Raw genomic sequence first — 12,774 nt, 5'->3', positions numbered from 1 at the left:
ATGCCACTAGGCATAGACTCATTCTTACCCTTGGACAGAATTTGCCCTTTCCAGTTAACACTGTTCTCTCCCGTCTCCTACTGTTCTTCAGCATCTCTTTGGACCTAGGCTGGGCTGTCATTAGTGGGACTATTTCCATCTCTGTTGTACGTCTCCCAGCTGTACTCCCTGAGTATATTCAGTCATGGCTCCTCTGAGACCCCACTGCCCATTGTGGACAAGCAGATCAGTATAGAGAGCCTGAGGGCCATGGTAATTTGAGGTCTGAAATAGGTGATTAGAATAGTTGGGATTGAGGGGTGACACAACCTAAGAACTGGTTCTGCTTTGGTGACTGGCTCTGTTTCAAGAACCCATGTGTGTGTGAGTGTGCTCAGTTGTGTCTGAGTCTTTGTGACCCCATAGACTGTAGCCCGCCAGGCTCCTCTGTCCTAAGACTTCTCTAGGCATTTGCCGTGCCCTCAGGGGATCTTCCCGAGATAGGCATCAAACCCAGGTCTCTTGCATAGGCAGGTGGGTCTTTACCACTAGCGCCACCTGGGAAGCCCCTATGGTGAATTTTTAAAGCTCTCTAGAGACTTAACAGTTACAGTAAAACAGCTTTTCTAACCTGACAGAAAAGGCAGTTCAGCTTTTTTAATATAATGAATTTGTTTTTGGTTTCACATCTTTCACAGGCCTGGCAAGTCTGTGTTACCCTTGCCCACTCTGTGTGCAGTTTTTTCCCCCTAGAATTGCATGCAGGAACTAATAGCCTTTCTTTAGAACAGTGTAGAGAACCATTCTGGCCTTCTTTAGCCAGGCTTACTGAACACTGAATAAGGTTGGGCAGCATAGCTTCTGGGCTATTCAAAATGTAGTTAAAATTCTGAAGTTAAGCCACAGGACTTCCTATAAAGGGGGGAATATCGTCAGTTTTGGAGACCTGGGAAGATCCTGCTAGCTTATTAGGCAGAGCCCTCACCATGTGTTCTGAGCCTGGGAGGCCAGGGAAGCAGCTTTAGCAGGGGATGGAACAAGATCTGTATTTCAAGCAAATCTTCCAGTTGTCTAGGAATCTGTAAGGGAAGTTCGGGTATCTCAGAAACATCTCAGAAAATGACTAGTTTTTGACTGGAAGTGAGGTGGGACTGCTGTGGTATTTGAAAGTGAATTTGAGGTTACACTCTCAAGTCACCCTGTGGCCTCACAGGAATATGCGGTATGATCTCTGAAGATTTGAGTGTCCTCTTTGAAATCAGTTTTTTTGTTTTTAATTTTTATTTTTAAGGCTGGTTCAATTTTAAGAATGTTGCCAGAGCTCTCCTCTTTACCCTCACACACACAAAGAGTGCATTGTTATGTATCCCGTGTGCTCTTAAATAAGACACCAGATCAGATGTGGCAACCCGGTCTTGCATAAGCCTTGGTTAAAATGCAGTTTTTTGAAACAACTAGGCCAGTAGCCAGAGTGGATTTCTTTAAATGGGACAGATGTCAAGAGAATGGCTGGTCTCCTCTAGCACCCAGAAAAAAGCAAGTCTAGGATTACAACTTCCAGTGGCCTACTTCAATAGATACTACCCTGGAAGATGACTTTATATTTTTAAAGTCCAAAAAATTAACTGCATTAAGTGAAAATTGTAAAACATGATGGTGGCCCAGTAGCTGGTTGTTGTGATACACTTATTGGTCAACATTTGTATCTAATGGTTGACCGACCTTTTGAGCTGGCTCTGTAAACTTCAGAGGTTTTGTATAAAATGAATACTTCAGGAAATACATCACACATCTTGCCAGTCTTTGGGAGGAAAGGGTGCTTAAAATACCCATCTTTTGGATTTTACGATGATACCAAGTTATAAAAGATTGCTTTGTGTTCATGTTTTCCTTGGAATAGGATATGCACTAGTCTTCTCTTTGCCTTCAGAGGGAAATTGAGCCCAGTGATGTGCGCCTGTTTCTGGTCGGGTTGACTTAGGGGCTGTGGGGGACAGTTTCCAATCCATCTCCATATAAGCAATGGAGGCAGGTTGGCCTGTGCCTGCATCAGTGTGAGGCCAGAGGACTAGCGGGGTTAAGATCGCAGCTTGGAGTGGGGGCTGTACACCTAGCATGAGCTCTCTAGGTTGGAGCAGGCCCCAGGTCCCTTAAGGAAAGGTGACCAGAGTAAATCCCTGGTTCAAGGTCTTGAACATGTGTACCATAATAGAGAAGAAACCCGCAGTTTTGTGACTGTGGAAAAGAAACAAGTGGCATACTGTCAGTGAAACAGCTTATTGTTCAGAGGCAGGATTTGAAAAAGAAACCCAGTAAAAAGTATCTTTATTCTCATATCAAAGTTTTTCTGTGATATGCATTAACAATACAAAAATATCTTGAATATTATAATGGTCCTTTTTCCTCTCAAGACTTCTTGCAGCACTACACTAGAACATATGATCTTTGGATTCTGAGAAGCCAGTGGCTAAAGTAGGAACTAGGCTTTTGTTGAGGGGTGTGTGTGGGTACAAGGATAGCCCTTTCTCTTTGGATTCAGGCTACGTACAGTGAAGAGGAGGCAAAAAGAACAAAAAAAAAACTAAATTAAATTAAAAAATGTTTGTTTTTTAAGGCTCAGGGTTGAAGCTTGGCTCAGAAATGGGTTAAAGTAGGCTGTGGTGAAAACCCGATGTTCACCACTAGAGGTTTTCTGGGCTCCTGCTTTAGTTGTATGGTCTTCCTTCCTGCAGCCCCATAGGGAAACTGAAGCTGGCCTGCTTACATGCTGGAAAATAGGCACTGGCTGTCCTGAGGTTTGGTTTGCCCTTTCTTACAACTGTCTAAAGAGCTGGCTAGACTGATGTGGATAAGCTGGAATTGGATCTGGACAAGGTGCTCAGAAGTGGGGAAGGATGCACACTGGTTTTGAGCCACAACTGACTTGAACCAGTGACTAGGGCATTAGGTATCAGGGCTTCTTAGGTGGTTGAATTTCTCAGGAAACATTTCCAAGTAATTTGAACTATAGCCACAAACACTCACCATCCACACTTGCCTGTAAGGTAGTGTCAGGTTATTCCTGTTGCCAGGCTGATAGGCCTAAATCTAACCTATTCCATTCACTTATTGAAAGCTGCTAAAAAGAATGTGGGAAGAAGCTTCCCTTGGTTCAGCTTACAGATTACAGATGGTTTTCTGTAAACAGGGCTTCTCCAGGCCCTTAAGAGAGAAGCACTGTCATCTTGAGCTTTGTGGTTGTGACCATGCTTACATGTTTGGTAAACGAGCTGGTTCTTGGTCCGTGAAGTATCTGGTACAGGGAAGGTGGGGCAGTGGTGGAGGGGAGAGCAGCTGGGCTCAGTCCAGTCCACCTATGACCTAAAGAGGAAAAGCAAGGGGGGCAGGGGCATCTGGCTGTCAAGACAGAGGGAGGGAGCCTGCCATAGGCATGGGGGATGCCCCTGACGAAATGACACAACACGGATCTGATTCCCATCACTTGGAGCAGTTTGAATTGATGGCCCCAGGTTCAGGCAGAAGTTGTGCAGACTTTGAAATCTCCAGGGCCTGAGCTGTGAGAGGGAGCCAACAGGCCCCCTGGCCGGTTTCCACCCACTTTGGGACTCTGTCGTCTCCTCTCAGAGGGTGAGCCCTTGGAGGAAGCCATGTGTCCTGTGCACGCTAGGCTGCCTGTCTCTGAGATTGCTGTGGCTGAACCTGTGTACTCTGCTGGTTGCTCTGAGGGGGCTGAGAGGCTGAGAGTGGCTGAGAGGCCTGGTGATGTAGGCGCTGGTTCTGCAGGGCTAGCAAGCAGTTCTGTGGGGAGGTGGGGCAGCAGGAGGTACGAGGGCGAATCCTGGGGAGTTGGGGACCTGGGGCAGCCTAGAGCACTGTCATCGGAAGGAACGGGGCTGGGGCAGCGGCCTTCTCCGGGTAAGTACCGAATGCATTTCTTTTTCCTCCTAGGAATAGTGAAGAGAGTTATCTGTAAACAGAGGGTGAATTCATAGTCATACACCACAACCAAAAAATGCTGTCCTTGCATAGGCCTATCTCCCCATGACTTACATATATATGCCTATGCCTTAGGGCTTAGCATGGGCTTAGCATGGCAACTGCTGGGCCTGGCCCAGACTGCAGACAGGTGCAGTTCCCAACAGAGCCACTAGATGGCACAGGGACCTTTTGTAGCTCCACGCGTGGGCTGCCTGTATCTTCCAGGACAGCTGTCTCCTAGTCTAGGCTGTTGCAGCTCTGCTTCAACAGCAGCAGATCTGTGAAGCTCAGATCTGTTTAACCTGTGCTTGTGTCTTCTAGCCCCGAGCATTCCAAATACTCAGATCTAGGCTATGGGCAGAGAAGGGGAAGAAAGGGAATTGTCTCATCCATTCCTACTATCTTATTTTCAGTTTGAGGACAGGGCTGCCTCTCATCATGTGTACATATGTGCACACACATATTCCCCCAAATTCCTCTTTGTTCTTGGACAGGGAACGTGGGAGTACCCTTTGGGGCTGAACAAGTATTCCCTAGAGTCAGTGAACTTACTGCCTGGAGCAGCGTCAGCCTTGGCCCTGGCAGGCCTGGCCTGAGCCTAATACAGGCCAGGCCGGAGCCATTTGGTAGGTATATTTTCTTTTCCCATATACAAATATTGTATGGTGAAACACAGCTTTAATGCCATAGGATCTGAGCATGGGTGCCAGGGGTACCTGTGTTCACCTCTCCCTACCTCTGGTGTCAGTCACGTGACTGTTGGGCATTTACCTTGTTCAGGTTATTCTTGACTACAGTCACTTTGTTGTTCTTAGATTTGAGGCTCAGTACGGTACAACAGGGATCCCAATTTGAAGTGAGGGAGCTGGTGGACCACAATGACTCAGGCCTGGGGACAGGGGCTTGAGCCACTTAAATGCTGTGTGTGAGATTCTACTGATGTGGGCCTGCTTGGCCTGATTAGCACCAGACAACCATTATCAGGGAAGCCTGGGCGCCAGGCACCAGAGATGCCTTCTAAGACTGCCTTTCCTTCCATCTAGGACATTCTCTCCTATTCCTTCCACTTAGACCCAAGTGATCTTCCTCACAAGCTGTGTTCATTCTCATTCTTAGGAGGCATGGGCTTCCCAATCTGCAGGTATGTTGGGGGGCTAGAGGCCAAAGGAGGACAGCAGGCCCAGCAGAATATGTGCAGAGTCAGGGAAGCAGCTTGAAGCAAAGGGAGGGTGGTGGTGGGGACAAACCCACCTGCACGGACCACACCAATCCGTCTGCTGGTTGAGGCCAAAGCGAGCACGGCATTTCTTAGGCGAGCCAGGGTCTGCTCACAGCCGTGCCAGAGGGGCAGAGCAGGGCAGAGGGCGAGCAGGCAGGCAGCAGGGCAGAGCAGGGCCCAGAAAGAAGAGGCAATATCAGTGTTAGCCAGTCACAGGTACCCCACAGTCCCACAGGCACGGGCCTCTCCATGGCCTGTCCAGTCTTAGTGGGAGGCCAAGGGCCCAAAGCCAAGGTATCAGGAAAGGCTGGCACCCAGCTGGCAGTATAGAGGCAGGGGAAGAATGGTGGGGGTGGAAGGGAGGAGACCCTATCAGGCTGGCTCCTCTGTGCCTTGTGGGGCCCCTTGCAGCAAAGGGGCTGAGAGAAGGGCCTGAGGGGCCCATGGGGATCAAGCTTCTTCTGCCTTAGGGCTTCCCATCCCCTCCCCCAAGGCCCTGCCCATTTTATCCATCTATTTCAGCCATCAGTTTTTCTTTATCTTTGCCAATGCCCAGTCTTGCCTGACTCATCTCCCCTTGTGTTGTAGCTTAAAGCCTATGCTACACACGATTGAACATTATCCTATCTTAGAGAAAAGACTGAGGACTCTGCTGAGCCCCAGTACTAGCCCCCTGTGTGGGGGCAGCACAACTGAGAAAGTCATTCATGGATGTAGAGTGAATTATCAGAGTTGGGACAGGAATTCACCCACAGGTTGATTACGGGGAGCAGGGTGTGGCTTTCCTGGGTCCTCTATACCGAGCACTTGGCACCTCCATGAGAAAGGGGGTGGGGCGACAGAGAAATTACTAGGCACCAGCCAATAGGCTGTGTGACTCTAGGGCTCAGGCTGGGGCATGGCCGCACTCCCCCCAGACAGTGTGATCCTCACCTCCGCAGGACTAATCTGGGTGTAGTGTTTGCATTTAGTCTTGATTCAAATACTCAGTTCCTCACTAGGTCCTCTGGCAGAGGGTGGCTGTTAGGAGGGCTTACAAAGGAGTGTGTGTGTGGTGGGTCACAAACCATAAAACTAAGAATTGGCTTCGGCCTTCCCTGGTGGCTCAGTGATAAAGAATTCACCTGCCAATGCAGGAGACGCAGGTTCAATCCCTGTTCTGGGAAGATCCCACGTGCTGCAGGGCAACTGAGCCTGTGCTCGCGAGCCAGGGAGCTGCAACTACTGAACCCTGCATACCCTAGAGCCTGTGCCCCACAACGAGAGTAAGCCCTTACATGGAAATGAAGACCCAGCCCAGCCAAAAATAAATTTCTGCTGGTCTTCCCTGGGACTTAAATTAGTAAAGAGTATTAGTCACTCATGGACTGTAGCCTGCCAGTCTCCTCTGTCCACGAGGTTCTCCAGGCAAGAATACTGGAGTGGGTTGCTTCCCTTCTCCAGGGGATCGTCCCAACCCGGGGATCAAACCTGGGTCTCCTGCATGGAAGGCAGACTCTTGACCGTCTGAACTCCCTGGGACTTAGTGCAGCTCTTTCTCTGGTGGGGCTTTGATTTGGGAGATGCAGGTCTAGCTCTGAGGGAAGGCCTCACCTGAGTTGGATTCTTGGTGCTTTTCCCTCGACCGTCTCTTCTTCTTCCCCTGCAGGGAACAAAGTGGAAGATGCTCAGGACTCTGGGATGTGGGACACTGTAACTTGTAAGCCTAGTGTTAGAGTGGTTGGGACACCTGCAGCCTGCTGCCTAGTCGGGCTGCCCCTGGGGTTCCCGGCCCACAGTCCCCTCTGACCTGACCTGGGGGCCCTGGTGTTTTGACTTCAGTTTTTGCTGGGTGACCACAGGACAATTAGGGGCTCCTCCCTTCCCCACACTGGCCTCCATTTTGGAGGCGGAGGTGACTTCAGGCTGATTTTCCTCTTTGTGCCGACCTAATCAAATACTGCACAGCGGCCCTGTGTGGGAGCACATCCTGGGGAGGGGACAGGATACGAGCCTGCCTTCAGGGCCAGCTCCCCATATCTGGTCCTCTCCTGAGCTAGCCATCAAAGGTCTTGAACCTCTGTTCCACCCTGTCCCCTCCTTGTGTGCCTTCAGGACAGCAGTCCTGACTTCCTCTGGTGAGACTGGCCTGGGGTATGGCATGTTGAAGTTTCCCCTATTGCGTGTGTTTGGCCACTCACATAGTTGTCCCGCGCCGACCAGCCTGGGTATAGCTGCATGTGCAGCTGCCTCTCCTTGCGGGCCAGCTCATAATACTTGGCTTGCTCTTCCCGGGACAGTGCATGCCACTGCAGTGGGGAAGGGGGGCAGATGGAGGATGCATCAGAGAATTGGCAGGCTGCTCAGGGTGAAGGTAGTCGGGGTAGTCACCCCTACCAGCCCACTTGCCCCCGTGGCCTCACCCGACGGCCCAGGATCTGGTTGATGGCAGCACTCTCCTTGAGCGTGCATTCTGCAATGACCTTGGCTCTCATCTCCTTCATGTATAGCATGAAGGCGTTGAGTGGCTTCTTGATGGTTGGCTTCTTGGCTTCCTTCTCTGCCTTGGAGTCTGCTTGTGCTTTCCTGAGGGACATATGAACACTCAGGAGCCCTCACGGTGTGCACCTAATGCACCCTTCTTCTGTGTGTGTGTGTGTGACTGGGTAGATATACTAGGGTTTTGTAAATGGTATTTATTTTAGCTGCCCCAAAGTAGGTGAGCAAAGCTCACTATTGTTCCTTATAGGAACTCTGTAGCTGAGTAAGGAAAGCCCCTCCTCTCTGGGCTCAAATTAAATCCTCATTCCCCATTCAGTCCACCACACTCCTGCTTCTGAGGGTCAAAAAAACAGTGGTCAGTGGTAGATTGCCACAAGATGACTTGACTGGGGATCTCCTGGCAGTCCCTGGAGGGAGGACTTGACCCTGGTGGGAGGAATGTGTGTCCTGGGCTCGGCTTATTTTCCCTGCCCGCCCCCCCCCCCCATGTTTGTTCCACTCACAGGCTGCGGTCATAGGGCTGCAGCTCCTGCTTCCCTGAAGAGGGCACGATGGCTGGGTGGGGGATGGCTGCGGGGTGCCCAGGGACACCAGAACCTAGCATCAGGGGTGGATGGGTGAACCTGCAGCAGAAGAAGGGTTAACACTGAGCCAGGCGTATGCGGCGCAGATCTCTGGACACACAGAGGCCCCTGCGCAGTGCACGAGGACAGGTGAACAGTTACCCAACCCCACTGGCCTGCGTACAAGTACACAGAGATACAAACACCTGCTCCCGACACACGGCGCAGACACATTGCAGAAACCTCCATGTGCATCAAGTCAGGTGGTTCGTGCAGTCCTGAGTAGCTTTTGAATCTGTCCCCTTCTCATCTCCTGCTCTCACCAGTTCAGCCTCAGCCTGTAGCTGCCCTGTGGGCTTCCTTACTTTCCTCATTGACCCCTCCAGGTCTGTCTCCATGTAACAGCACTGTTTCCCCCACTGCCCACAGAATAAAACCCAGGCTTCTTCCTTGGGATTGCACACCGGTTCCCCACCCCATTTCCCATCACTTCCTGCCCCTCAGCCATCTCCAGCTTGTTGCTGTTATCTTTGTCCCCCTCGCTCAAGAGCTATCCTCATGAAGCTTGTCTGACCCATCAGACATGGCCAGGTCTCCTCGGGGCTTCCCCTTCACCCAGATAGCTGCTATATCTCTCCCTCCCACCCTGGGCTGGCAGCTCCAGTAGGTCTAGAAGTGTCTGCTGACAAACCTGTTCCACACCTGAACAGGTCTGTCCCTGAGGAAGTGAGCCAAGTGAAAGGACACACGTGGACACATAGTTCCCACTTGTACAGTATGGAGTCACTGAGCAGGTGGCCCCTAAGACACATGTAAAAGGTGCTGCCTCAGTTTGGACAGAGCTCTAGGAATGTCCAAGAGAGGTGTCCTGACTTGCCCATTCTTCGGGATGCACAACAGAGGTGAGTACACACACGTCTGCACGCGTGTGTCTGCACCATTTCTGGCTGCTCTCTGGTGCTTTGCACAGGATGGCGCGGGCTTAAGCCTCCCACACTCCCGCTGGCTTCATTCTCAGCACAGGGCAGCACAGGGCTGGAGAATGACAGACGGACGGATGGACAGACGACTCACAGAGGGCAAGCACTGGCCTGGGCATAGCCTCTTGTGGGCACTGAAGCCTGGGCAACAGGAAGCAGGAGCCTAGCTGCAGGGTGGGGGACTCACCTGGGGTAGGGGGCGCCAGGGGCTGCAGTGGGGGCAGGGAAGTGCTGTCTATATCCGCAGGAAGGGGACAGGGGGTAGAGAGGAGGGCTGGGCCTGTGGTTGGGAGAGATAGCTGTTAGCAGTCTGGCTACTGGCCAACTCTTAGTCTGACTACTGGCCAGATGTGGGGAAGGACTTCCCCACTGTGCTCAGGCCTGACCCCTAGAGTAATAAGGCAAACTGGCTTCTGCCTAGACCGTTCTAGTGTATGTTTTAAACATCTGCCACCAGAGGGCAGCCTTTCTCTTTTTTACAGGCTTACCTTTCTACTGGTGTATAAGGCCAGAAATGGCAGCACTCTCCTGGCACTGAGCTTAGTAGGGTCCCTGGGTCCCCTCCAGTCTCATCTTGTGAAATTTGGGCTTGATATTTGCATACCTGCCATAGGGCCTTTATGCCCACTGTTAACACTGTTAGGATTGTTCTGTCCCACTTTGCTTCAAACTCCTGGTCATGTGTCAAGGTCTTACTTGGCCAAAACAGCCTTTCTTCTGAAACAGCCCTGGAAATCCCAAGCTGGATGGGGTGACCCCCAGGCTTCTACAGCCCTCAAAGCACTGCTACCCACGCTCTATAACTGGCCTCTTGTCTGAGTTGTATACTAGGTGGACTGTATACAGGGACCTGAGGGTCAACCCACTTCAGCAGTGCTTCTCTGGTGCCCAGAACTTGCCTGCCACATGTCAGTCCTGGGGGTGGTCCTGATTTGTATTCAAGGTGGAGCTTTATCCAGAGAGAATCTGGACATGGAAGAGTGAGCTGAACCTTGATAAAGGACAAGTAGAAAGAGGCAGGCAGGCCTAGGGAAGCCAAGCTTTCCTACTTTTGGGTGACTGTCCCAACCTTGAGAGGCCAGAGACCTGCCTCGGTCAAACTGCGGTTGATGAGCAAAAGGTCACATACCCTGCCAAGACCCTGCTCCAGCTGAAGATAGGCCCTTTGGCTCATGGTTGGATTTGCTGCATAGGATCCAGGCTGGCTTTTCCTGGCCCAGCATTAGTGGACTCCGCAAGCAGGCTGCCAGGAGTTTGGACTGAAGCAGGCACCATAGGTGCAAGAAGGACCCTGACCTTCAAGCAGCTCCGCCAAGGACGGGACCAGCCGGCAGTAGACACAGACGAGTGGGTAGCACCCGCCGTCCGCCAGGCCACTGAGAATCAACGGCCTCTCCTGTGGCCCTGCAAGCTGCGACCTCCCTGCTCAGGCCTACCTTTCTATCTCACATATTCATAGGACCCTAAACAGCCCAGGGTTCCTCCATTCAAGTCTCTTCGACATTAAGGCAGAGCATGACAGGGCTGGATCTCCTGCCTTTCCAAAGGGAGTCTGTGTGGCTGGCTGAGGCATGGCTAGAGCCGCTGGCCAGCCCGTTACCTGTATAGAGCTGGCAGCAAGGTGCTCAGCACAGAAGAGTGGAGGAGGAAAGTGGAAAGGTGGGTGTGGGTCCAGCCAGCACAAGGGACCCCTTTCCCACTGAGCCCTCACTTACCAGCTCACAGTGTGTGGGAGCTGTCCCATGCTGCCTGAGGTCAGAGAGTAGAAGCCAGAGAGGTCAGGGGTCTGCAGAGGCCTGTGAACTCCTGCAGGGGAGAGGGGCAGAGTAAGTGAGCTAGCCTGACCTAGAAGCCGCTCCAGCTGGTTCCTGCATCCTAGAGCCTCCTGTGGGGCCCTCCAAGATCCCATCTCCCTGTGCTAGAGGACCAGACATACTGGTCTGTTCAGGACTAGCCTGGTGTGATCAGAGTGCCCCATTTGCAGGCTCTGGGCATCAAGCGCTGATCATTGGTGTGACTTGCTTGTGGACAGTGGCTTGGTAGTGACAGAGGTAGAGTCATGAGGAGTGGAAGACTATACCTGGCTCATTGCTGGTCTACAACTGGGGCCTTTCTGCTGGGGGCTCTAGCCTGGCTTTCTGGGCAGCAGGCAGACCCCCTGGCCCAGGGGCCCAGGGCTCCATCCGTTCCTCTTGCCCCCTCCTCCCCAGGGTTGAGTCAGCAGGTTTCCCACAGCCGACAATGGCTGATTTCAGAATGACTTTGCCCGAGGCTGAGGTGAATCAGCCATCACAACCACCACTTTCCATTTTCTCACTGTGGGGAGGGAAAGACTACAAGTTCTCTATTTATCATCTTCACACAGAGGCCTACTCCCATACTGGCACTGGGTAGCCACTCAGGATTCAGTCTCCTACCTAAACCTCAAACCTTCAAATTTTGACCTGGTACCACCTTTCCCAACCCTTTGGTGCCTTCAAAAAGGGTCTAGCCTTTTGCTTTCAGAAGACAGGAACTTGATCCCCTTTCCCCGCCAGTCCCCGGCTCTGGGTCTTGTTGGGCCCTTCCCATCCAGGATCCATACCTTGCTTCTGGCTGATGTCGGCTGGTGCAGGTGTGGGGTGTGGGCTGCTGAAATGGTCATAGAGAGGAGAAAGTTGGGGGACGCCATGGGAAGGCTGACTGGCCTTGTTGTGCTGAAAAATGAGGAGGGTGGGTGGGTGAATGTGGGGGACCTGAGGGAGGAAGGCACAGGACTGGGGTGCACATATAAGAAAAGTCCCAATTTGCTGTGTGGGGGTAGCCCAACCATCAGAGGAAAGTGGAGGTGGTCAAAACCACAGGCTTCCCTGGACGGGACCCCACTAGGGCCACCCTGTGTCCAGTGGCTCTGCTGCCCCTCTCCACCACCCTCGCTCCAAACTTTGCCCATGGAGTCCAATCTCCCAGAGAGTCTCTCAGTCTTTCTTTGCCCTCAGCTCTAGGAGGGCATTTCCCCCTTACAGGAAATTCTTCCTGTCTCTTGGTTTCAGAGATCCCCCAGTTTCTCTGAGGCCCAGAGGCTTGCAGACAAGCCTTGTGAGTTGCTCACAAGCCTTCAGCCTTAGGACAGCCTGGAGCTTGCTTTCCTCCTCCTCTGGTCCCCAGACTGAGGGGCTTGTGTCTGACCCTCTGAAGCCACCTAAGGCTTGAGAGGATTTGATGACATAGTGGAGGGGGCCCTTTCTTTCCTCAAGGGAGGTGGAGCAAGGTGGCTCCAGGTGTGGCTAGGCTCCCTCCAGAGCCAACTCACCCAGCCTCCACACTTCCTGTTTCCTCGGCACCGCAAGACTCTTACTTTTCACACTGGTCACATGGATTTGTCATGAGATGACTCATGTTCAGGCTGGGACGGGGGCTCCCCATCAGACCTCACCACAGGGAGCGTGCTCTCAGGGCCACGGCCCAGCTCTGCATATCCTCAGTCGCACACCTTTGCTGGCCAGAGCCCTGGAGACATCATCTAAAGCTCAAGGTTAGCACCACTTGTAAAAGCCCACCTATGGGGACGCTGCTGGCTGGGCCCACAGATGAG

At 52.2% G+C, this 12,774-nt stretch overlaps 1 protein-coding gene across 3 annotated transcripts in view; it reads right to left on the bottom strand.

Annotated features, from left to right (window-relative positions):
- Positions 1 to 2,274: 2,274 nt before the first annotated feature.
- TCF7 (transcription factor 7) overlaps positions 2,275 to 12,774 on the bottom strand; it is a 32,035-nt gene continuing 21,535 nt past the window's right edge. The window contains exons 4-11 of one of the 3 annotated variants that reach the window (XM_061151308.1): positions 11,785 to 11,896; positions 10,916 to 11,006; positions 9,388 to 9,480; positions 8,161 to 8,280; positions 7,579 to 7,741; positions 7,357 to 7,464; positions 6,770 to 6,818; positions 2,275 to 3,946 (exon numbers count right to left, since the gene is read on the bottom strand). In XM_061151308.1, coding sequence (XP_061007291.1) covers positions 3,924 to 3,946; positions 6,770 to 6,818; positions 7,357 to 7,464; positions 7,579 to 7,741; positions 8,161 to 8,280; positions 9,388 to 9,480; positions 10,916 to 11,006; positions 11,785 to 11,896 — 759 coding nt within the window. In that variant the 3' untranslated portion in view covers positions 2,275 to 3,923. The remainder of the gene's footprint in view (positions 3,947 to 6,769; positions 6,819 to 7,356; positions 7,465 to 7,578; positions 7,742 to 8,160; positions 8,281 to 9,387; positions 9,481 to 10,915; positions 11,007 to 11,784; positions 11,897 to 12,774) is intronic. The other 2 variants (XM_061151307.1, XM_061151309.1) reach the window with 2 other exon arrangements.

The sequence above is a fragment of the Dama dama genome, chromosome 9, assembly GCF_033118175.1.
Source record: "Dama dama isolate Ldn47 chromosome 9, ASM3311817v1, whole genome shotgun sequence".
Classification (NCBI taxonomy): Eukaryota; Metazoa; Chordata; class Mammalia; order Artiodactyla; family Cervidae; genus Dama; species Dama dama.
The sequence above is the reverse complement of the archived record's forward strand: the minus strand, read 5'-3'. Positions and strand labels throughout refer to the sequence as shown.